This window comes from Clupea harengus, chromosome 7 (genome assembly GCF_900700415.2).
Source record: "Clupea harengus chromosome 7, Ch_v2.0.2, whole genome shotgun sequence".
Lineage (NCBI taxonomy): Eukaryota > Metazoa > Chordata > Actinopteri > Clupeiformes > Clupeidae > Clupea > Clupea harengus.
The window spans coordinates 388,158-411,281 of NC_045158.1; the positions used below are offsets into that span (position 1 = coordinate 388,158).

Consider the following 23,124-nt stretch of genomic DNA (forward strand, 5'->3'; position numbering starts at 1 on the left):
ATGTTCAAAGAAAATCACAGAATGTTTTATTGGGTATACCAGGAATTCAAGAGCACAGTAAATTGGGACTCTGATATTACAAGAAATAAAAAATGGCAGTCTAAACGTAATGTCAGTCTAAACGTAGTCTAACGTCAGTCTAGACCTGCAAGTACTACTCCTAGGAATAATGGGGCATGTCAAGGGGTGGTGGTGGTGGGGGGGGGGGGGGGGGGGGGTTAAGTGCTTACAAACTTTATTTGTAACTCAAGCCTATTTAGAATAAGCATTGAAATGGCAGAAAGCAATCAGCAGAATTAAAATGAGTATTAACACTGTGTCAAAGAATTACATCGAGAAAAATATTCGTAAATCAGGAAAATGCTACTGTGGAATTACTACGATAAAGAATCAGACAGCAAAGTTCTTTTCCCCCAGAACTGAAACATATTATAGATCACTCCAAACATTGTCAATATCTCTTCCTCACTCAGCTGGGTGAGTGCCCTTCCTCAGGTGGCAGGTGCACACCACAGCTGGGCTCGTGCTTTGACCGGGGCTTCTTGGGTCCGAGGCCACTTTGGGCTCGTCCCTCTGCATCTCCACGTCCACCTCCTCCACCTCCTGCACGGCGGGCACCTCCAGCGGCTTGGGTCTCGGGTCTTTGCCCTCCTTGGGCCCCACGAGTGCTTTAGACGGTGTGCGTAGGCTCTTGGCCGTGGCAGTGGTTGCTTGGGGCTGAGGATTCTTTGACTGGGCCGCCCCGTGGTCCATGTATGTCCTGGGGAGGTATTTTTTGGTAGGGGGGTAGAAAGTGTCCAGCTTGCGCTTGTGACTCATGGCGGAGGCGCAGCACACGATGAAGATGATGACGATGAGGAGAGAGGTCACCACTGTGAATAGCAGCAGGTTCTCCTTCAAGACGTCCACCACTTGGCTGAAGACAAAGTCCTTTAGGCGAATGATGGTGGTGGTGATGGTGCTGACCTTCTGGGTCGGCGTGACGGGAACAGGGATGTGAGTGGTCAGAACGGCAGGGAAAAGCTCTGCTTCCACACCGTCACCACTCATTTCCATTGTGATGTTCAAGGGAAAGGCGCATATGGACGTTGCACTCCAACAGATTAGTACTGCGACCACACAGGGCAGATTCCAAGCAGACAGGCCCATGGCTCTTTAGGGAAGCTGTGCAACACAGAAGGTGGAGTTTAGTACCACATATCCACACATAACCCATCCATCACCTAATTGAGAAGAGTTTAGTACCACATATCCACACGTAACCAATCCATCACCTCATTGAGAAGAGTTGCTCCTAGTGCATTACAGTACATAGAGAGGGGAAAGACCAGTGGGCAAAGTACAGGTATAGTTCTTGGGAGTTCATCTAACAAAGAAAAAAAAAACGACCTTACATCTGTTAAGATATACCTAAAACAGTTTTACCAACACGTGTTCCCTGTAATACCTAAATATATTTTTAAAGATGGGGAGTCATTACTTAGACAGGGTGGAGTAAAGCGTGGTTTGTAATTTCCATCCTAGAGGCCTGCCACTGGTTGACCACACCAAACAGAGAGAGAGAGAGTCTATGTTTGACTGCAACTCAGAAGGCGTGGTGTCTGCTACTGATGTTTCTGTCTTTATGCTGCATGTTTTCAAAAATGGGAAATACTTAAGATACTTAAAAGAAAATCTATGTTAAAACCAGTTCAATTTTATGTTACGTTTAGAAATGGGTTTCAATAGCAGTAATTGTATTTTTTATAGTGCAAGAGTGTAAGAACAGGGCAGGGAAGTCCTCTAAAGGAACACATCTGGAGAAGAACCCTATTCAAAAACAGAACACATCTGGAGAAGAACCCTATTCAAAAACAGAAGGCCTCTCTATGTGGCCCAGAGAAAAAGGAATCAGGAGAGGGGGAGGAGGAAGAGGGTAGTGAAAAGAATTGTGCTTAAGGTCATAGTAGTTCAAAACATTTTTATGTTAAAAAAGGTAGCTAAAATGTGACATTGAGAGCTTGACAATTTAAGTAAATTCAGTTACTTCAGTTAGTTTAAGTCATTTCAGTCTTACATTCAAAATATATTCTGACTCAAGCAGGCAACTGCTGAGCTGTTGTGTCAGCCAATATCTTGCTCAGCACACGTGGCTGAATACAAAGATGTCCATGAGTGTATGGTTTCTGTTCATCTCTAAATATAGCTGAACTCTTCCCAAGAACATTCAAATAAAAAGCTGCAGTCAGATATGTATCATTTTATGAACAGAATTAGGTCAGCATAATTACAAGTCCAGCATGTGCATTCATTTCACTGTGTACACTCTCTAAGCTCTCACCTCCAACCATGTTCCTGTTCGTCAAAAAAGAATGACTTTTAGCATTTAGCTCAAAGCCCCACTAGTCACCATGTGGAATGTGTTGCCTTACTGTGCATGTACAGTGAATAACTGCAGCCAACCACCACCACATAAACATACAGTACGTCTTCACCATTACAGGCCAGGAGCCATCTTCTCATTAAGGTCATAACATTTCTGATCCGATTCATTTTTGAACTTGTCACATAGAGCATTAAGTTACTAAAGTACGGCTATTTATTTTGAATCTGTCTTCACACATGGAAAACAAGTAGATATGCGCTAGAAAATGTAAGCACAGAAAAATGCATTTATTGTGATGAGGAAAACTATTTACTTACAGTTCTCCCAGGAGAGTGACCTTGACAGATGTTAGCTGAAGGCACACAACAGAAATGTAAAAAGACAAAAGTAAAAAGTAACACAAAGACACTGGCTAAATCCTCCTGCAGAGAGCCTCTGAATGAAAGGAGTAAGCTTGAGATTTAGAAAGAAATGTTCTATGGCTCCGCCCCCGTCTCTGCTCCGCCCCTTGTTCTTTTGCCTCTCACACTGTTATCCAGAGCCATCAAGGGGACCTTCATAATACCTTAGATTCAATACATTATATGGTGTAGCATTTCATATGCTGAAAACTATTTTATTTGACATAACATTATTTTCCATTGTTGAATATACCTAGAGGAATGTTCAGTTTTGCATCATGGAATGGAACATGATGAATGGCTGTGAAAACCAAAAGCGTTGTCTTAAATGCATTTCAATTTAAAGTGATTTCCTCCCAATTCCTCTTTTTTTGTTCAGTAAAAACATCTGCTGAAGTCTCAGAAGTTCAACCCTTTAAGCTCACTCATGAGTAGGAAGAGTTTCTGGTCGGGCGGGAGGCCTCCATTTTGCTGCTCTTTCATTAAGTAAGTATAGGGTACCACCCTCTCACCCAAGTCTCCGGGCACACTCCCTAACATTACTGTAAATCTGTAAATGTTCACATACCCAACTACCACTCTATCTCTGTTTTTGGGTGTAGAGATAGACCACCATATGTGAACTCCAAAGATAACACTTACAAGGCTGTGAATCTGATTCTTTTTTTATGGCAGGCTACATCTAAAGCAGCAACACTGTGCTTCCAAGAACATTCAAGAACATAGAGTAACTGGGTATCCAAAATGTACAACTAAACATGTCTACACAAGTTGTTTGGAGTATATATGGACCAGCCAGCTTGTCCACTGTACCATTTTCTAAAAAAGACAGTGTACATAATTGGCTGGTTACAACAGAATAAAAATAGCCTCTTCTTTCTCAACTCCCAGAGAGAGGCTGCTATTTCAACTGGTTCTATGCTCTACACAGCTGATTTATAATGTTTACAGTGACCTGATGCAAACTAAAAACACACCTAGATAATGTGTGCAATATCTTACAAAAGCAACAAGAATGCATATATTCCATTCTATGAGAAAATTAAGATACAATGCTGTATTTGCTTAGAGGTATAGTTTAAGGACAAACTGTAAAAAGCTGGTTTGTCACCACACCACACCCAATTCATACACAGAAGCCACACATTTGAAAATATTAATTTGAATAAAAATGAAGGACTTACAACACTGTAAGTGGATAGAGGGACAATGTTATAGGTTAGCTGGGTCAATTACTGATACATCGGGCTGATTCAGTAATTATTTGTTGACATGAATTGAGAGAGAGAGAGAGAGAGAGAGAGAGAGAGAGAGAGAGAAAGAGAGGGAATACAAACAAAAAAGTGAATGAATGTATGTACAATTCATATGGCACAACAATATAAACATACAGTGATGAATCACATTCTTATGTTCTGTATGTGCATTTTTCAGTGCTTGTACAGTAATAACCTTCGAACAGTGAAAATTCCAAGCAATAATATATTCTTTGTAATATATAATGTATTCTTTGTAATATATAATTTTGAAATGGCTCCTTTCATTTCATAAAGCGACTGTAGCTCAGGTCACTTAGGTAACGTCACAGCTCTGCCAATCGCTGCAGTCACTGTCACATGATGTGCCTTGTCCGTCACGCTAGCCCTGACCATACCTGTCAGCTCTCCACATGCTCTGAACACTATGTGCTATGCAATCTTTTGGGTTATTACAAAAATATTCAGCCAGCCGAACGATGTAAATAAGCATTTTGACCAGCTCGGAGAGGCGTTCACACTGGTGGGGTCATTTATCCAACATTCAGTTGTTCCTTATCACCTTGTCACAAAAATGTAAACAATTCAAATTGTGGCTGAAAGTAAACTATGCTCACCAGAATCAATAAGGGTTATCTCAAAGCATACTGTATGTAGAGGAAGCCATTGCATTCCCTTTTCCATCTAGTCTGAGACATACAGTATATTTTCTAAAAACATCTCTATGGACAAACTCATTCATTTGGCTCAGCATTAGGAACGCTATTTCCAGGGGGAAACCCACCTACTTTCACTCCCTATTACAGACAGCAAATATGAATACAATAGCTGGCAACCATCCACCTTTAACACTAGGTCATACAAAAAGTGTATTTAGTGTATGTGTTTGTTAGGACAAACTGAATACAGTCAGGACCCCATTCTTCATACATGAAGGACCCAGCTTGGAGCAGGCTTGTTGAAGTAATCAAGATTAAATCACAGTATACCATGACCCATAATTGGAAGCCTTTCGCAGACATATAATTATGCTATGAGCAACATCTGAAAAAGCAAGGCATTTGTAATATTTTGGAACATAGTTTTATCTCCAGTGTGAGTTTGCCCAAATCCTTTGGAGTGTCCCAACATAGGACGAACAATTTCATCTGAGGTGAAATTATTATTTAACTAGGAATTCAAAATGAATCACAGATCAGAAAGCGAATGAAGGTGATTTACACAAGCAGTGATATAAAAGGGTTAGTGAGATGAGCTTTATTAGTCATTCTTTAGGCTACCATGAAGACACCTTGCCCTCTAGCCAAAAGACATCAAATGTGCTCTCTCTTGAGCCCGCACCTACAACCAACCTTGCACTTGCTGATCATACTTTCAAGTTTTAATATAATCTTTCCGAATACTACAGTAGCACACAGTAATCTCAGATAACTCAATCCTGCTGTTATAATCATGGTTGTAATACCAAATCAGTAAATGCAGTTATATTACCAGTGCCAAGAACCAAAACTTCAGAGCAGGGTTATTATTGTAAACTAGGGTTTTCATAAACTGTAATAAAATAAGTTACCCGAAGAAAATGTAATACTAAAACTAAACTAAACTAATGACTAAAACTAAAAAACTAACAAAAATAAAATAAGAAAAGACAAAAAAATTATAGTTTCTATCACTTAAAGACAGTGGCTGTCATATCCATCAAGGCATCAAAATGCAATGTACAGTGTGTGGCTATAGCTGACAACCTGAAGATGGCGATAAAGCGTTTCAGGACCTACGCTTTGTAAGTAATGGAAGTAGTAGGAGTGGTAGTTATTATCAAGTGAAGAAGTTAGATATGTCAGCAAGGAAACATGTGAGGCCTGTATGGGACTATTTTGAATAGTGAATGCGGTACAAGTGAATGCATGGGAAATTCAGATAACTGCATCTGTAGACTCTATATGGATATGGACCCTCAGATGCAGACATTATTGGAGATCTTACTGGAGTGGTCTCAGGCAGATCAAAAGACCCCCACAGCAGACCTTACTGGAGTGGTCTCAGGCAGATCAGAAGACCCCCACAGCACAGCCTCCACCCATTGGAGACCTTACTGGAGTGGTCTCAGGCCGATCAAAATACCCCGACAGCAGACCTTACTGGAGTGGTCTCAGGCAGATCAGAAGACCCCCACAACGGCACAGCCTCCACCCACAACGGCACAGCCTCCACCCACAGCAGACCTTACTGGAGTGGTCTCAGATCAAAAGACCCCCACAGCACAGCCTCCACCCACAGTGGCACCCGCATCCATGGGCCAGTACCAGCAGGTGATGCCAAGCCCAAGTTTCTTCACCCAGATGACTCCAACCTTTCCAGGCTTTTATGGTCAGATGACTCCAGCTCCAAGTTTCTACAGTCAACCAGCTCCTGATCCAAGCCACCATCCTCAGCCTGCATCAGCCCCAGAGACAAGTAACCCAAAGCGGACACTGAAACTGACCAAAGAGGTAGGCCTACAGCAACAGTAGAGAGTAAGTGAGGCCAATTCGAATGATGAAGAGTCCCGAACCACATTTCACAGGTCAAGAGAGGTGTGATTTGACAAGTCCAGATTTGAAACCCTGAAACACTTTAAAAACAGTCCTTAAGAGGGTGGTGCTTTTCAAATTCAAAAGTAACAGAGTTAGCTAGTTTGCTTACCTCAATTTACATTAATGGCAGTAAATGTCTTCTTTGTTGCTGTTCCTCCCAGCTCCTTGGATACGGTTGATTTGACTGACATTACAGTAAGCGTGAGTAATTCTTGCACAGACACAGACCATTTTAAAAGAAATATCTCAAACCTTTACGTGGGTTGTAAACAGTCTATAACCCCTGGCTCAGACGGCATGCCCTGCTTGATGGATGACGGAGGGCGTATCTGGCGCATGGTGTTGTGTTGATAACAGAGACTTTTATAGTGAGATTGACAGGTCAACAACCAATCACGCCGCTAGCGAGTTACCTTGCTAACGTGCTAACATTAGATAGCTGGCTCAGACACCTCGCAAATCCCCTCACTGACGTATTCTTCAGTTACAATAACAGGTTTTTTACATTGTACAGTATCTATTTCTCTGTAACTTAAAAAAATCTAAGCAAAAAAAGTCAAATAAACAACTTTTTATTCATCCTCCCGATGCTTGATCGTTTCACTCTGTTTTTTTGTAATACAAAAATAAAGTTTTAGCTAATTCACCTGATGCTAGCTAGCGACTGTGCAAGACTTTGCTTTTATCAAACCTGATTTAAATACAGCTGTAGCTGATATTCACTCACTAAATACATTGGTCGGTAGATTAAGAAAATGTAACTAACGTGTTTTTATTTCAGGTATTATTACTACGGTTTACCACTATAGTTGACCAGCAGCATTAACGTGATAAGGTCCTCTTTACATTATTCATTTTACCTCAGGCATACAACAGCTACGTCCCTGAACTCCGCGAGCAGTGGTTTCACAGTTTTACAAATGAGGAGTTGACACGTCGTATGGATATGACATACTCTAGTAAGTTGTTTAGTCTGGTAAGTTGTATACCCACACTAGCCGTAACTTTAGCTCAGTGGGCTAGCGCATGCCGTAAAGCGGTTTGCAGTGAGCGATGTCACCAGCACCATTAAATCTTTTAAGTCTTTAAACCTAACCAACAGCCTTACATTTTTGGAAAACAGTGCTGTTTGTTATGCGCTATGTCTAAAACAGAATTACAATTCCAAGGAAAAACATGTATACTCTATAAAAATTGTAGAATTTTGGCCCAAAACTTCATATACCCCCATTCTCACGAGCGCCCCCTGGGAGAAGTTGCTCAGCTCTAGAAAGTCTCTGGTGATATCAGTGTTTTGAGACATAATCACCACCTAGGCAGTAGAGGCGCTATTGGACCGGCACACTATCATAAACTCCATAGAACAAAATTACCTTCCTGCCACAAGAGCCCGTCTACTACAGTCTCGGCTATGTATTTGAGTCATACTGGGTTAGACAATTCAATTAAAAGAATATAAGTTTGACAAAGATTCGATTTATTTATTGTTGCCACCCAATTCGAACAGCTCATTGAAATATCAATTTCGAACAGTTTGCCATCACTAACGTGTGGACATTGATGACTTTTATTTCGGTACATTTATTGTCTAAATTTGGCCGGAAGTTCAGGAAAGCTGCAAAGGTTCTCTGGGTACTCTGTATATCTATCGACAACACTGGATTTGCAATGGAGGTTAGAAGTAAAGAAGAAAGTACATCAATGCAATTAGGAATTGAGGAGGAAGTTGAGGAAAAGGAAAAGGATTTGCTGTCTGATGAAGAAGGCATGAAACTCGATAAACCAGATGACGACGAAGACGAGGATGAGGATGAAGACGAAGACGACGACACATCTGAAGACGAACGAGAGAGTGAAGCTGAAATTCAGCGTCTGGAAGAGCAGGTAACATGAAATGATTATCTAAGAGCTTGATTTGATATGCACAACACTGAACTATTTAAAGTTTAAATTGATTATAGGGATGCTGATAGGCACCCATGCTCAATTGGTATGCAACGTTAGCCAATATTTGTGTGCATGCCATAACGTAGGTACGCCGTGAACACGCTCAGCGGTATCCATATTGGATGGGTATGAACGGCATGCTTTAGAAAAACAGTGGCCAGTTGCGGTTAAAGTTTGAATTTCTCCCACAGCGCGCTTTTGATGTGAAGCTGGCATCAATGTTTTTGGCTGTATTGGTAGTTGGATGTTGGATCTACCGCCTCATAGTTTCAAGTTCGATGTGGACAATTTCAGAACTTCAGTCACGCTCGTGAAAGTACCCAAAAATCAATTTTTGATTATTTTAAAACTGGAAGAACATAGCGTTATTCAATTCTACTATATCAACAAATCAAAACTAAAACATGGCATTTGACTCTGGAGAATGCTCTTCTTTTGTTGACAACGTCAATCTAAGTTAATCAAAAAGCCCCCAAATGTCGCAGTTGTTCTCACTCACATTCATTATAAAACGGGCCTGTTAATGTCTATGGTTAATTAGCTGTAGTTTCTGTAATCATGGGGCTAAACATGTCATTTTAGTTTTGTTGTTTTGTTAGCCCTCTTTCCAGTGACATCTTCATTTGGCCTATTTTATGAAGTTAAAGTTTGTACTGTTGCACATCAGGGATGGACATAAATGTTTTCTTCAGCGAGCCAAAGTGGCTGGTTTTATTATTATTATAAATGCTATTGTTATTGAAGTAGAAGTAGACAAATAAAGACTATGGGCCAGTATACTGCATAATAAATACAGGATACTGCAGCTTTGAGTAGTCTTTCAGAATTCAACAGAGAAATGGTTCTGGGGAAGCAGTGGATGTTGGACCTGGTAGCTGGAGCTTTGAAACACCTGGGCTGGCTATCATTTTTGTATTAGTCAGTAGGGTTGTCACAGAATAGATTTTTCAGTAACGGTCTCTTTAAAAACTACACAAAACTAGCAGGTTAGTACCATTTTGATTCAGCACTCCTTGATATTTCTTGTAGTTCTAACTGTGTTGTTGATAATATGTTTAATATGGAGTTTGTCATCCTTTTGCAACTATAACAGCTTCCACTCTTCTTGGAAGGCTTTCCACAAGATTTTGGAGTTCATCTGTGGGAATTCATTCATTCTGTAGAGCAGTGTTTCACAAACTTTTTACAGTCCCGTACCCCTTCAATCTCCAGCTACGTACCCCCCTCATATATATATAGAGAGAGAGAGAATTTTTTTTTTTTTAATTTTTAAATTAAACTTTATTGTACAACAACTGAGAGCACCGTACATACATCAGTTATTCAAACATGGAACAAAAGAAAGTTAATCAAGGAGACAGTCCATCAAGCGCGAATTGCTTTGTGTCCATTCGACAAACCAGTGCACCTTTTTTCCAACTCTCCAACCCAAATAACTTCACTCTTCCCCCAGTTCACTTTAGCTGAAGAAAGAAAAATAAAATAATTAACAATACTTTGTAACGCATTCAAATCATCTCTGATCTTTTTAAAATTAATAAAATCTATCAAAGTCAGCCTTTTAATTTTGTCTCTGGCACCGTTTAAGTTTAGAGTGCCAAATGTAAGGGCATTCGCGATCATGGCTGTGTGGAATTGGTAAGCATTGACTGCTCCTTAACTTTTTTTTCTGAGTTTAGTCAGGAATTTTCGGAGGCGCGCAGCCTCCTTCCAAGAGAACACATTGTCTCTCAGAAAACAAACAACATCATTGATAAACTGTTCCCGGTCAGGAAAATAAAGTTCTGCTTCAACATGACGAAGCCCTTTCGTTTCATGTAAAAAAACGGCTTATATCTTCTGCTTTGTACTGCAACGGTAAGTCCCCTCCAGATGCACAAACTTCACCCAGCGAAGAGTCAGAGACATTAGAGCAAACAGACTCTTCATCACTATCGTGTTCATCCCCTTTCTTTGCCCTCGGTACACAACTTGCACTGTCCTCAGCCTTTCTCTTGAACGGGACCTTAAAACCACCGCTCATGATAACGTCTTGGACAGGCTCTGGAGAAAGCAAGCCCGAGACTTCGGCATTAGCACTTGCGTTTTCTGTAGGTGTTTCTAATACACATCTACCGTCTGTCTTACACTCACTCAAAGCAGTCAACTCTTTAGTGATCAAATTAACTGCGTTATCATTTGAAACAGCTGGAGTAGAGCCACCAGCTGCGGCTACAGGCTCCTCTGCAATTAAGTCAATGTCGGCTGTGCTTTCCCTAGTTTCATGCGCACCTGTGCTGCTTTCGGCAGGGGACCTTCTAAGTTCGGTTCGGACACTTTACTCTTTTTGTGTGGGCAGTCGCGGACGACATGACCCACGCAACCACAGTGAAAACACTTCAACAAGGCATCAGTCGTAGCATAAACTATATACTCAAAGCTATTCACATTTAGCTTCATTGTTAAGTCGAGCTCTTCCTCCCCATTGTCAAGCACCATATACACCTGTCTCCGAAAGGAGATAACATGCTTTAAAAGTGATGATTTACAACCCAGAGAAATCTTCCTCATGGATGAAACCAGCCGACCATAAACCGATAGATTATCCTCAATCAAGTTATCATCAATAAAAGGTGGAACGTTAGATATAATAACTTTCTTAGAAGGGGAACTAAGTGGAAGTACAGTTGTGTATGCGTCATTTAGCACAATACCTGTTACAATTAGCTGTCTAGCTTTCTCAATCGTAGCAATAAATACTACTATGGCACTGTTCATACGGGAGGCCGATTTAACATTCTCATGGCCAACTACATCACCAATTGCAAGACTACACTCCTCAAAACTTGCAGAGGACTGAATTTTGACACCATGTTGTCTTGTGAGACGCTGAAATTCCATTATGAATGACGCTGCCAGCCAAAGGTGGCTAACTCCGCGGGAGGGCAAAACTAAAAAAATAAAGCAAACTAAAAACTATCCACAGCGTCTGTAGAGTTTGATAACAACAAAAAATCATAAATAAACAGTTTGCCGAAAAACATAAACGTACCAAAAAAGAAGTTAGAAAACACTCACTTTCAGGAGCCGCTCAAAAACTGAACCGCACGCAGAGAGAGAGAGAGAGAGAGAGAGAGACGGAAGTAGTGGGTTGGTGTCTCTACGATGTTCTTTCTCCAACACACACATATGAGTTGAAAGTATATAAAAACCACGAATATTCTTCACAGGCAAACCGCAACAAAAACATAACCTCCTTGGAGGAAGTAATTAAACACAGGGAGGTTTGGTTGCAGTATTACCAAGGAGGCATTCTTCGAGTATGGACATTTCTAATCTCAACTTTTTCTTGGAATTGTAGCTCTCCATCAATGCATTTGACTACAACTGCCATGTGGACCTCATCAAGCTTCTGGGCCAGGAGGGGAAACTGCATCGTCTGCGAAAAGCCCGACTGAAGATGAGCGAGCTCTTCCCACTCACTGAAGGTAAAGCAATTTTTGTGTTCCATATGTGTTTTAAATGTTGATGGATATGGAAAGTCTCAGGTCTTCATGGGGGATAATTGCCTATGTTGAGATAAGACTGATGGAAAGGAAGATGGCTAGGATAGGCATAGGTTAGTAAAAAAAGGTTTTTTTTATGGCTATGCTTGGCTACGCCATCAAACGCTTCAAACCATGCAAGTTTTTGTGATACACAGGAAAACATGAAACCAACTTGTGGATTTGTTTATTGGTGAAAGGGGGTGTTTTTCTCAGGTGTTCTTGCTACGTCATGACCCAATAGCGATCGCTGATTTTCCATGCCCTTATCATATGAATCGCCCTCATTTGCTAATGTGTAGGTCATTAGCAGCTGCTTCCCCAATCAGAGACTGTAATGTGCAAGATTTGAGTTCTATTCTCCTTACAAAGTGCTAATTCATTTTTTGGTTTAGAGTAATTCAAGGTTTCTGGGTTTGTTATTTGTATGTCTCTAGGACCAAAACTCTTGGAGCTTTAAAGGCACATTGACAACAAGACCAAAAACTTCCTCCAGAGGAATACCGTTTCCCAAGGGTTAAACATCATCCGTGTAATTAGTTTATAGGAGGCTTACTTTATACATATAATCATAGTTTTATTATTTTTAATAATTTAATTTAGTTTCCCTTTGAATTGGTACTTTAATATTGTTTCTTGAATGATTTTCATTATGCTTTTCTCATTGTTTTAAAGTTTTTGATCAAATGTTTTTCTCTTTTATATTTTGTAAATTGCTTTGGACAAAAGTGTCTGCTAAATACTATAACTATAACTTCAAAGGGTTAAAGCAATCATTCAACCCTGAAAAATTACAGAATTTTGTCTTTGGAAAGAGTTTCTAACCATGAAGAACCAAGTCATCAATGTGTAATTTTTTTGTGAGTCACTGTATTTGTGTGTTTAATCTGATTAATCAGTTACGACAATTCTTTACATTGTGTAGATATGTGGCTGGACTGGCTGAAAGATGAGATTAGGCTTGCAGAAGACGATCCTGATCGAGAGCGGGTGTATGAGCTATTTGAGAAGGCAGTCAAAGACTACATCTGTGAGTTGTGCCATTTCAATTTTGGGCATTAGCTTTTTAAGTTGGAATTTACTTAGAGTATTTACCACAGGAAGTTCTAAAATGGTGTACATTATTTGGAGAGATCATCATCAGTACTGCTGGGCACGAGTTATTCCAGTAGTTAACATAAAGATATAACTTTCTGACTGCAGGTCCAGATCTCTGGCTCGAGTATGCCCAGTACTCCATTGGGGGAATGGGGGCACCTGGAGGAATTGAGAAGGTCAGGACCTTTTTTGAACGAGGCCTGACTGCAGCGGGGTTGCACATGTTAAAAGGAGCGGCCTTATGGGAAGCCTACAGAGAGTTTGAGCTCGCTATAATGTCCACGTTGGAGGTATGGTTTTAGTTTTTTTTTCTAATCAAATACGTATATCAATATGTTTTATATTTTAGATTCAAGCTGATTGAGAGAATGCCAAGAGTGTGCAAAGCTGTCATCAAAGCAAAAAGTGGCGACTTTGAAGAATCTAAAATATAAAACATATTCTGGTTTGTTTTAACAGTTTTTTGTTTACTACATAATTCCATATGTATTCTTTCATACTTTTGATGTCTTCAGTATTAATCTACAATGTAGAAAATAATAAAAAAATAAAGAAAAAACGTTGAATGAGAAGGTATGTCCAAACTTCATTCAGTAGTGGTATAAATGGCTCAAATAAATTGCAGTGGGGTAAAAACAGAACTCTCAAATGATTTGTGTCCCCTAAACGCTGGTATAACCAACCAGAGAAACTCTTGAAGGCGAATACTTCACAGCCACAGTGAAATGAATGAGGTCAGAGGTTTGGAGACTCCCTTTGTGTCCAAAAACTCAGCAAATGTGGTGTGTGTCCAGGTTTGAAAAAGCCCAATAATGACATTTTATAGTGTTTCCCAGTCATTGAAATTCATTACTTGGTATCTGTATCGAAACAATCATTTGGCTACAGTAATGCACAGTCAGCGTGAGGACCCTGGACACTAAACTGCAAAGGTCTGATTTGTACTCGCCTGCATCGTTGCAACAGAAGTTCCCTAAAATTTGCGTTGCAAAAGAACTGTACAATAGAAATGAATAGCAGCCAGTTAACTAGTATGGAAGAGCTGTATATCATAAGAGTGATTTGGTTGACAATAATAGTTTGACATTATTATTATTATTATTATTATTTGTATTATTATTGTTTTTTAATTGGCCTTTCTCTTCTCCACCTGTTCTCTGTACAGCCGGCCCCTGGAGGTGTTTCTACACCACAGCAGCAGGATCTGCTTAATGCCCAGCTTGAACGCATCCATTCCCTATTCCGTCGCCAGCTGTCTGTGCCGCTTCTGGGTAATGTAGTCCCTCTTTTGAACCATCTTCTTTCTGATCCCCTTCATGCCATCTTTTGGAGATTTCAGAATCTACGTATACCTCCTACAAAAGGTCGCCAGCTTGTGACTGCCAGTATGGGCTTTCTAACATTAGCTAGCTACACTTGTACACTAGCCTGGAACATTCCAGTACATTAAGAATGAACACGTTCAGACATGTGTTCAAGAGATGCAAGTGTCATCCTGCAGTTTCTTCTCTTAAAGAATTTGATTAAAAGTGAAGGCAATGAGGATGGGTGAATCAGGGACACACAGGCTACATGAGAAATGTTATAAAAACGCAGCAAGGCAGAACGAGTTCTCAGAGGGGCGCAGAATTTAAAAGGAAATGTTTATTTTCAGAATTTTCCACTGCAGATTACTGATAACTGAAACTGCGGATACCAAATCAGTGGATACAGGGGCCCAACAGTAGTACATTTATGAAGTGTCTTTTAGTTTGTCGACATGGGTTGGGTTTGTGCAGGAGCCTTCGACGGTACCTGATGTCAGACCAAATCAAGTGCGGATGGAATTTTTATCATGAAGTCTGCTGTAGACAGAATTAGAAATAATTGAAAATTGCAACTGCAAATAATCTAGAATAATGCGGGGAATCATTTTAATTGAGTGAATTGTTTCCATTGCAAGATCCTGGAGGGGACCGTTTTTAATACAAAGCTAATGACTATGAATGAATATTGGAACATATTTTGGCTTGACTTTAAGAAGAACCTTTTCCTGGTAACATAATGATGTTATGTGCCTTACAGATATGGAGGGTACGTATGCAGAGTACACGGAATGGGCAGAAGAAGGTGTGCCCCAGATGGTCAGCCAGAACTACAAAAAGACTTTGAAGCAGATGGAGATCATCAAGCCTTATGAGGAGACTTTGGTATCTAGTCACATATTCATATTCACACATTCATTGTCACAATGTAAGGTTGTAATAGACAGTTTATAAAGTCATTGGTTCAAACAACAAAAATTATCAAATTGAATCATCAGAATATTTGCGTTAGGCTGTGCTCACACATAGGATCTTTTTTTAAGATGTCGGCCTCTGTTTTACATTATAATCTTATGGATTTCAGCTGAAAAAAGTTCAACCTTTCAGAAAAAATGCCCTATGTCAAGTGCTTTTTTGACAGCTGGCCAATCACAAGCGAAGTGTCGGTGGAGAAACATATTGTGTTCGAGTCAGATCACCGTGAATTATATGATTATTGTGTTCGAGTCAGATCACCGTGAATTATATGACATCATTCGTGAAGTAAAACTGGACAGGTCATATAACAAACCTGTTATATTATTAAGTCGGTACTTGGGAAAGTTCTTAATTGCCCATATGCTTCTGTTGCAGCTGCTCGCGGAGGCTCCGAAGCTTACAGAATACCAGTCGTACATTGACTATGAACTGAAGGCGGGAGATCCGGCCCGCATTCAGATCATCTTTGAGCGAGCCCTGGTGGAAAATTGCTTGGTACCAGATCTGTGGGAGAAGTTTACCACCTACCTGGTGAGAATAACACTACTCCAGCTTGTTTTTGATCATATTCTCTTTATACCCCCTGCTGTAGAATAAATAAATAATAAATGAGTTGACTGTATGTTGCTTTGGATAAACATTGCTACATTACATTGCTTTGGCAGTGAGAGGAGCAATAGTCTTATTCTGCCAGTTCTGATTTTACTAGACTTGTCATCAGCCTTTGACACAGTGAACCATAGCATCCAGGTGTTCTGTGACGTTGGCGGCGCGTAAACACGCAGCGGCTGGGGGCTCTCCAGACTAGGATTTTGTTTTTGTTTTTAGTAATTGTTTAGTTGTAGTTTTAGTTTAGTTTTAGTTAAGTTTTAAGTGTAATAGCGGCTCGGGGTTCTCCCGATTATAAGATGCCATTGTTTGTAAACTGTTTCGTTGTAGTTTAGTTTAGTTTTAGTGAAATCGCTTAGTTGGTTGCCATGGCGACATGTACACAACTTGTACACAACTTGACTGTCTACAGTCGCCAGGATCTCCTAAACATTGGAGTACGGAGTGAACAATCTGTAAACAGCGACTTTACCCACACACACAGCATACCAGAGGATATAGCCCGGACAGCAGGCTCTCCGTGGATTGTCATTCCCACGGGCAGGAGGAGGAGGCGCCGAAATGAAAGGAGACAAAAGCGAGGCTGCCGGGCTGGCGTTTACGCGCAGCTGAGAAGACGACCGCATAAACTGCCACTTCCTAGCATCTTCCTCTCAAATGCCAGATCCATCACAAATAAAATGGATGAGCTGAAGCTACAGATGGCAGCAAACGGACTCGTACAGGACTGTTGCATTCTGCTGATAACGGAGACCTGGCTCCACTCATCCATTCCAGATACGGCCATAGAGCTAGCAGGACGCACAGCTCATCGCCAGGACAGGAACAGTAACTCCGGTAAGAGCAGAGGAGGGGGGCTATGCATTTATGTCAACAACAACTGGTGTACCAACGCCATGACCATCGATAGCCACTGCTCTCCAGACCTCGAGTATTTAACTGTTAAATGCAGACCCACGTACCTCCCACGGGAGTTTACTGTTGTCATGGTGACTGCTGTGTATATACCACCGGATGCTAATGCCAAGTCAGCCCTTAGTCACTTGTACAATGCCATCAGCCTTAAACAAAACACCTATCCAGAGGCAGTACACGTGATAGCAGGCGACTTCAACCATGCTGATTTGAAGGTAGTGCTCCCTAAGTTCTACCAACACATAAAATGTGCTACCAGGGGAGAAAATACACTGGATAAAGCCTACTCAAATATCAAGCATGGTTACAGGGCTACACAGCTACCCCACCTTGGCTTGTCTGATCACATGTCCCTACTACTCTTACCGGCATACACCCCCCTTAAGAAAAAAGCACCCACAACAAAGACTATTAAGACTTGGCCTGATGATGCCTCTCAGCAGCTGCAGGACTGTTTTGAAACCACCAACTGGGATATTTTCAAGCACCAGGACCTGGAAGTGTACACCTCGACTGTTTTGTGCTACATCAAACACTGTGTCGACACTGTCACAGTGGACAGGCGCATCCGGGTGTATCCTAACCAGAAGCCCTGGATGACAAAAGAAGTCAAAGTGCTGTTGAAGGAGAGGAGCGGCGCCTTCAGGTCTGGGGATGAGGCACAGTACAGGACTGCCAGAGCCAACCTGAGGAGGGGCATCAGGGAGGCCAAGACAGCATACAAGAGGAGGATTGAGGACCACTTCAGCAGCAACAACATACGGCAGGTGTGGCAAGGGGTCCAACACATCACCAACTACAGGTCCAGCAACCTAACTGCAGCCGACGGTGATGACTCGCTGGCTGAGGGGCTAAACTGCTTCTTCACACGCTTTGAAGTTGATACACCGGATGTGACCACGCCACTTCCACTAGACCCCTGTAGCCACACCCTCACAGTGCAGGCACAGGAGGTAAGGTGTGTTCTGCGGGCAGTGAACCCAAGAAAAGCTGCTGGACCAGACGGTGTGACTGGGAGGGTGCTGAGGGACTGTGCAGACCAACTGGCTGGTGTGTTCACCAACATATTCAACCAGTCCCTATCCCAGTGCTTGATTCCACCCTGCCTGAAGTCCTCCACAATCATTCCTCTACCAAAAAAGACCACTGCCAGCACCCCTAACGACTACCGACCAGTGGCACTGACACCTATCATCATGAAGTGTTTTGAGAAACTGGTCCGGAGTCACATCACAACAAGCCTGCCACCCACTTTTGACTCCCACCAGTTTGCATACAGAGCAAACAGGGCTACAGAAGATGCTATTGCCACGGCTCTCCACACCACACTTACACACGTGGAACAGAGAGGGAATTACGCCAGGCTGCTCTTCATAGACTTCAGCTCTGCTTTCAACACGATCATACCAAGCAGACTGGTCACCAAACTGATGGACTTAGGGCTCTCACAGCAAATCTGCTACTGGATCAGAAATTTCCTGACAGACCGCTCCCAGAGGGTTAGAGTAGGATCCCATCTCTCCTCAGCTCTCAGCATCAGCATCGGCTCACCGCAGGGCTGCGTGTTGAGCCCCCTACTCTACACCATCTATACCCATGACTGCACTCCCACCCACCCGAGCAATGCCATCATTAAGTTTGCAGATGATACAACCGTGGTGGGGCTCATCTCAGGAGGAGATGAGACTGCATACAGGGAGGAGGTGCAAAGGCTGTCGACATGGTGCACCTTGAACAATCTTGTCCTCAACACCTCCAAGACAAAAGAGCTGATAGTCGACTATAGGAGGAAAAAATCGGACATGCAACCTATTGCCATCAATGGGGAGAGAGTGGAGAGGGTATCAGACTTCAGCTTCCTGGGCACTCACATCGAGGAGGACCTTTCCTGGACCAGAAACACCATTGCACTGCTGAAAAAGGCACAACAGAGGCTGTATTTCCTGAGGTTACTCAGGAAGAACAAATTAAAAAAGAAACTGTTAGTGTCCTTTTACCGCTGCTCTGTGGAGTCAGTGCTAAGCTATGGCATCTCGCTGTGGTTTGCCAGCTGCACGGCAGCAGAAAGAAAGGTACTCCAGAGGGTCATTAACACAGCGCAAAAAGTAATTGGCTGCTCTCTTCCACCTCTTGAGGACATTTATAAAACACGCTGCCTCAGAAAAGCCCACAGTATCCTCAGAGACTCAACACACCCTGGTTACCACCTATTTGAACTGTTGCCCTCAGGGAGACGCTTTAGGACCATCATAGCAAAAACAGACAGGCTGAGAAACAGCTTCTATCCCAGAGCCATCATAGCACTTAACAATGCACAAAACTGACCTGTATTTGTCTCTCTGTTGTGTTATATGTCTTGTGTTTTTATAGTGTAAATATGTATATATATATGTTCAATCTATATTTGTATTGTTTTTGTGTCTGAGAGCTGCTACCTCAATTTCGTTGTACTTGTGCAATGACAAATAAATATATTCTATTCTATTCTATTCTATTCTATCCTCCTTTCTACGCTGTCCGAACGGGGAATTTCGGGAAAAGCACACAGTTGGTTTGAATCTTACCTTAGTGGACATTCATTCAGTGCGTCTTAGCAGGGACAGGTGTTAAAATCTCACCACCTCTCCACTGGTGTACCTCAGGGATTGGTACTTGGACCCCTCCTATTTTCTATTTACACATCTTTAGGTAAGATCATCCGCTCCCATGGGTTCTCCCATCACTGCTACTGCTTGATCAGCCAAAGAGGACACATGTAACTCCTCTGCTAGTCACTCTTCATCCTTCTGTCTAGGATTACATTTAAACCCTTGCCTGTAAGACAGCCACTGGATTGGGACCAGCCAAATAAAATACCATGATTCCCTTGTCCTCCCTCAACCAGTCAAGACTCCTTGTGTTACCTCTGTGGTGGAATGAACTACCTAGTTCTGTCCTAATAGTTTACACAGGCAGTTCCACTGGATTGTACAAAGCAGGGGACTTTGGGGTCTCTGTGGTGGTTGCTAAACAACACTCCTGTAATCCTATTTGGGCAAGAGACACACATTTTGTAATTGAAAGATTCAGGGGGGTAGAATACTTTTGCAATGCATGATATTCTGCTCAGGGGTGCTCAGACTTGGCATCCAACTGTATCTTATCTGCAGTGTGTAAGTGGTACTAAATGTACAGAGTACTAAAGGTACAGAGTATATATGTTTGAATCTTCAGGACCGCCATCTCAAGATGAAAGAACTGATTCTATCCTCCCATGAGAGAGCAGTCAGGAATTGCCCTTGGACCATGGCCCTATGGAAGAACTACCTGCTCGCCCTGGAGAGACACACCATGGATCACTCCAATATAGCGGGTGAGTTTTTATTTTATTTTTTTTGTTTTGTTATGGTTTGTTTATTTATTGTTCTTCTGTACTATGTAGCCTCAATCAGGGCATTGCTGCAAAAGAGCCCTGTGCTCAGTCAATTCTCCCTGAATAAACAATGATGATGAGTTAAGCACTTTTAGTCTGTCACAGACTTTTAGTTAATGGATGGAGTTTTAAGCTTGTATGAACACAAGTGGAAATGTGGAAACAATATAATCCAATCGTCACCTTCAGCTGTAACTATATAACTATATTGAGTTTCAAACATGTGCATATCTGGTTCTTCAGGTAAAACAGGACTGGGCATTCCTGTCAGAACAGGACATTCAAGAGTATGAGTGTAAACATGTTCTGCATAGGAGAAAATATGGTAGCAGTGCCAAATTCTTGGTATCTGTTTCTGGTGTTTGCACTAAACATAAACTTCCTTTAAACATCCCTTGTTTTTGAGGCAGCTAATGAACATTTCCAACCCCACCGTCAGTCTCATAGCTGTGCAGTTCATGGATGACGTTCGCATATTTACCTACGGTTCATTGTGTATGACGCAGTAACCCAATGCAAGCTTAAAACTGATGATAGCAAAAATATTTGCGATGAAGCCGGGTGAAAAGGAACACAAACATTCCTTTTTGCAGATGACGTGCTTTTCTAAATCTATTGTCTTCCATTCTTGTCTTATAGGAATACATCCAGCAGTTTTACCTTTATAGGTACAGTTGTAGTCAGTGTACGTAAAATGGAGAAAATTGACATGAGTCGTCTTATACCAAATTAAATGAAAATTGACAGTGCGATTTTATGGCCACAAAATGTTCTTAACTCTTTGGACTCCAAGTCAGGTGGATTTGTTAGGTCCTATTTAAAATTTACAATTTCTACTCCCATCATATTATCAATCTATAGAGCCAAACAATATACTTTAAAGGAGCAAAATATTGTGATTATTGTTTAAAACAATAAGGGTAGTGTAGAAGATTAAAATATCAGTAGAAATAATATTTAAGAAATAATGTAAATGGTATGAATGAATGGTATAAGAGGTCATGTCAAATTGTTTGCTTTCTGTTGTAAAGGCTTTCTGCAACGATATTGTCCCTGTCAAAGGATATGATCAAGTCATGCACATTTCTGTTAAGCATCTTGTGTGAATCGAAATTACATTCCATTAATGCATTTATTGATAATGACAACACCCATTAATCAACATTTCTGTAAATATGCAGGGGTGCAAAATCATCAGTGTTTAAAAAGGTGACAGATACCCCACCGGTTAGGGTAACAATATCAGGGTGAGCCAATCAGAGGCAGAGTAGGGTGGGTCATGCTTTTGCCATCCTAGGAAAAAAGTATCGCCCAGGCTTATGTTATGCCTTCTGGCAGATGACTTGGCTGAGACAAGGACAATGTCATTTTTGCAGATCTACACTATTCAGGTGGATTACCTACTTTGAGATAAAAATGGTGAATTTCGTCGAAAGGTGACAAGTTCGCACCACTGAATGTGCCAGTGTTAGTCAGCGAGATGTTTTGAAAACCAAAGTTTACAGAGAAAAATGCCATGAAAGACGGCAACATCAACAACAGACAAAAATTATAGAGACAGAAACACAAGGCATGCAAAGCAACAGGAAGCAGCAAAACATTTGTACAATAATACAGCGACAACAAACACCATTTTGGAAGCAACAAATCACAACCAAGCAATACGGACCACAATGATGAATGATTGAGATGAAAGACTTTGTGAAGGATTTTGATCATCTGAAATGTCCTTCTTCTACAGATACCTTTGAGAAATCCCTGAATGCTGGTTTTATCCAGGCTACTGATTATGTTGAGATCTGGCAAACGTACCTTGACTACCTGAGGAGGCGGGTGGATTTCAGTAAAGGTGAGCAGATGACATGGCACAAGTAGACTGTTCATTAAGGTGGGATTTCCATTCATGCATGAGTCTTTTGCAACCCTGACTACACACACATGAACATGAACCCAAATCATACTAATATAAGGCCAATGATTTTCCGTTAAAAAAAAAATGAGTTTTCCGTTTATTTGAAATAAATACAGTCTTGCAGGACAAAATACAGGGGAATTTGGGCGATTTTGATGCACAAAATGGTGTTTCCGTTTGAAAGTTGCAAATTCCGTTTCAAAGGGTACATGCCGTCCGTTTTCCGTTATCGCGGAAAATCATTGGCCCTACTAATAGCACCTAAGAGGGCTGTGGGCCTGCCTGCCTGCATGTGCACTCACACCTCTCCAGACCTCCCAGAATGTTGTAGTGTGTGTGGGGTCTTTGATCAACACGAGAGCACACATCACTCTGGTCCTCATCAACCTCCACTGGCTCCATGAGGCTCCTCACATTACATTTCAATCAACTAAGTACAAGTTGAGAGCACACGATCACACCAAATGAACCTTTTCAGAATGATTTCTTCATTAGTGCATAATGACCTGTAACTAGGAATGGTGTTTTTGCTATCTCAGAATGTGCCCTTAGTGTAAGGGGGTCCTGCTCCAGGGAGTCCAGAACGTACAAACCAAAACGCTGGCGCTACAGAAGGCCTTTGGGGGTTTTATGGCACTTGACGGCCACTGTAACTTTTCAGGGACACTTGGAAAGGGAGAAGTATTGAGTTGGTTGCAATCTGCTAAATCCTACATACTGTCAGAACCGTGAATATAGTTTGGCTAACTAAACAATAGGCCCCATTTTGTTCTGCAAAGTAAAACAGCTGTACAATGTAATCCTATGTGGCAAGCATGCACGGTGAA

The 23,124-nt window shown here is 41.5% G+C and overlaps 2 protein-coding genes across 2 annotated transcripts in view; one reads left to right on the forward strand and one right to left on the reverse strand.

The window, feature by feature from the left end:
• Nucleotides 1-220: 220 nt before the first annotated feature.
• Nucleotides 221-2,785, reverse strand: tmem119a (transmembrane protein 119a). Its single transcript, XM_031569849.2, has 2 exons — nt 2,683-2,785; nt 221-1,164 (listed from the first exon to the last, which is right to left on the reverse strand). Exon 2 carries the CDS (start codon nt 1,147-1,149, stop codon nt 466-468), a length of 684 nt encoding a protein of 227 aa, XP_031425709.1. The 5' UTR covers nt 1,150-1,164; nt 2,683-2,785; the 3' UTR covers nt 221-465.
• A 5,382-nt stretch (nt 2,786-8,167) lies between these two features.
• The window catches only part of sart3 (spliceosome associated factor 3, U4/U6 recycling protein), a 35,038-nt gene continuing 20,081 nt past the window's right edge, over nt 8,168-23,124 (forward strand). Inside the window, exons 1-9 of the mRNA XM_031570047.1 lie at nt 8,168-8,482; nt 11,886-12,012; nt 12,995-13,099; nt 13,273-13,457; nt 14,333-14,438; nt 15,232-15,356; nt 15,825-15,980; nt 20,187-20,325; nt 22,127-22,234. Coding sequence (XP_031425907.1) covers nt 8,267-8,482; nt 11,886-12,012; nt 12,995-13,099; nt 13,273-13,457; nt 14,333-14,438; nt 15,232-15,356; nt 15,825-15,980; nt 20,187-20,325; nt 22,127-22,234 — 1,267 coding nt within the window. The 5' untranslated portion in view covers nt 8,168-8,266. The remainder of the gene's footprint in view (nt 8,483-11,885; nt 12,013-12,994; nt 13,100-13,272; nt 13,458-14,332; nt 14,439-15,231; nt 15,357-15,824; nt 15,981-20,186; nt 20,326-22,126; nt 22,235-23,124) is intronic.

Coding starts and splice junctions, on each gene's coding strand:
- tmem119a (XM_031569849.2), bottom strand. CDS start 1,149: ATGGGCCTGTCTGCTTGGAATCTGCCCTGTGTGGTCGCAGTACTAATC.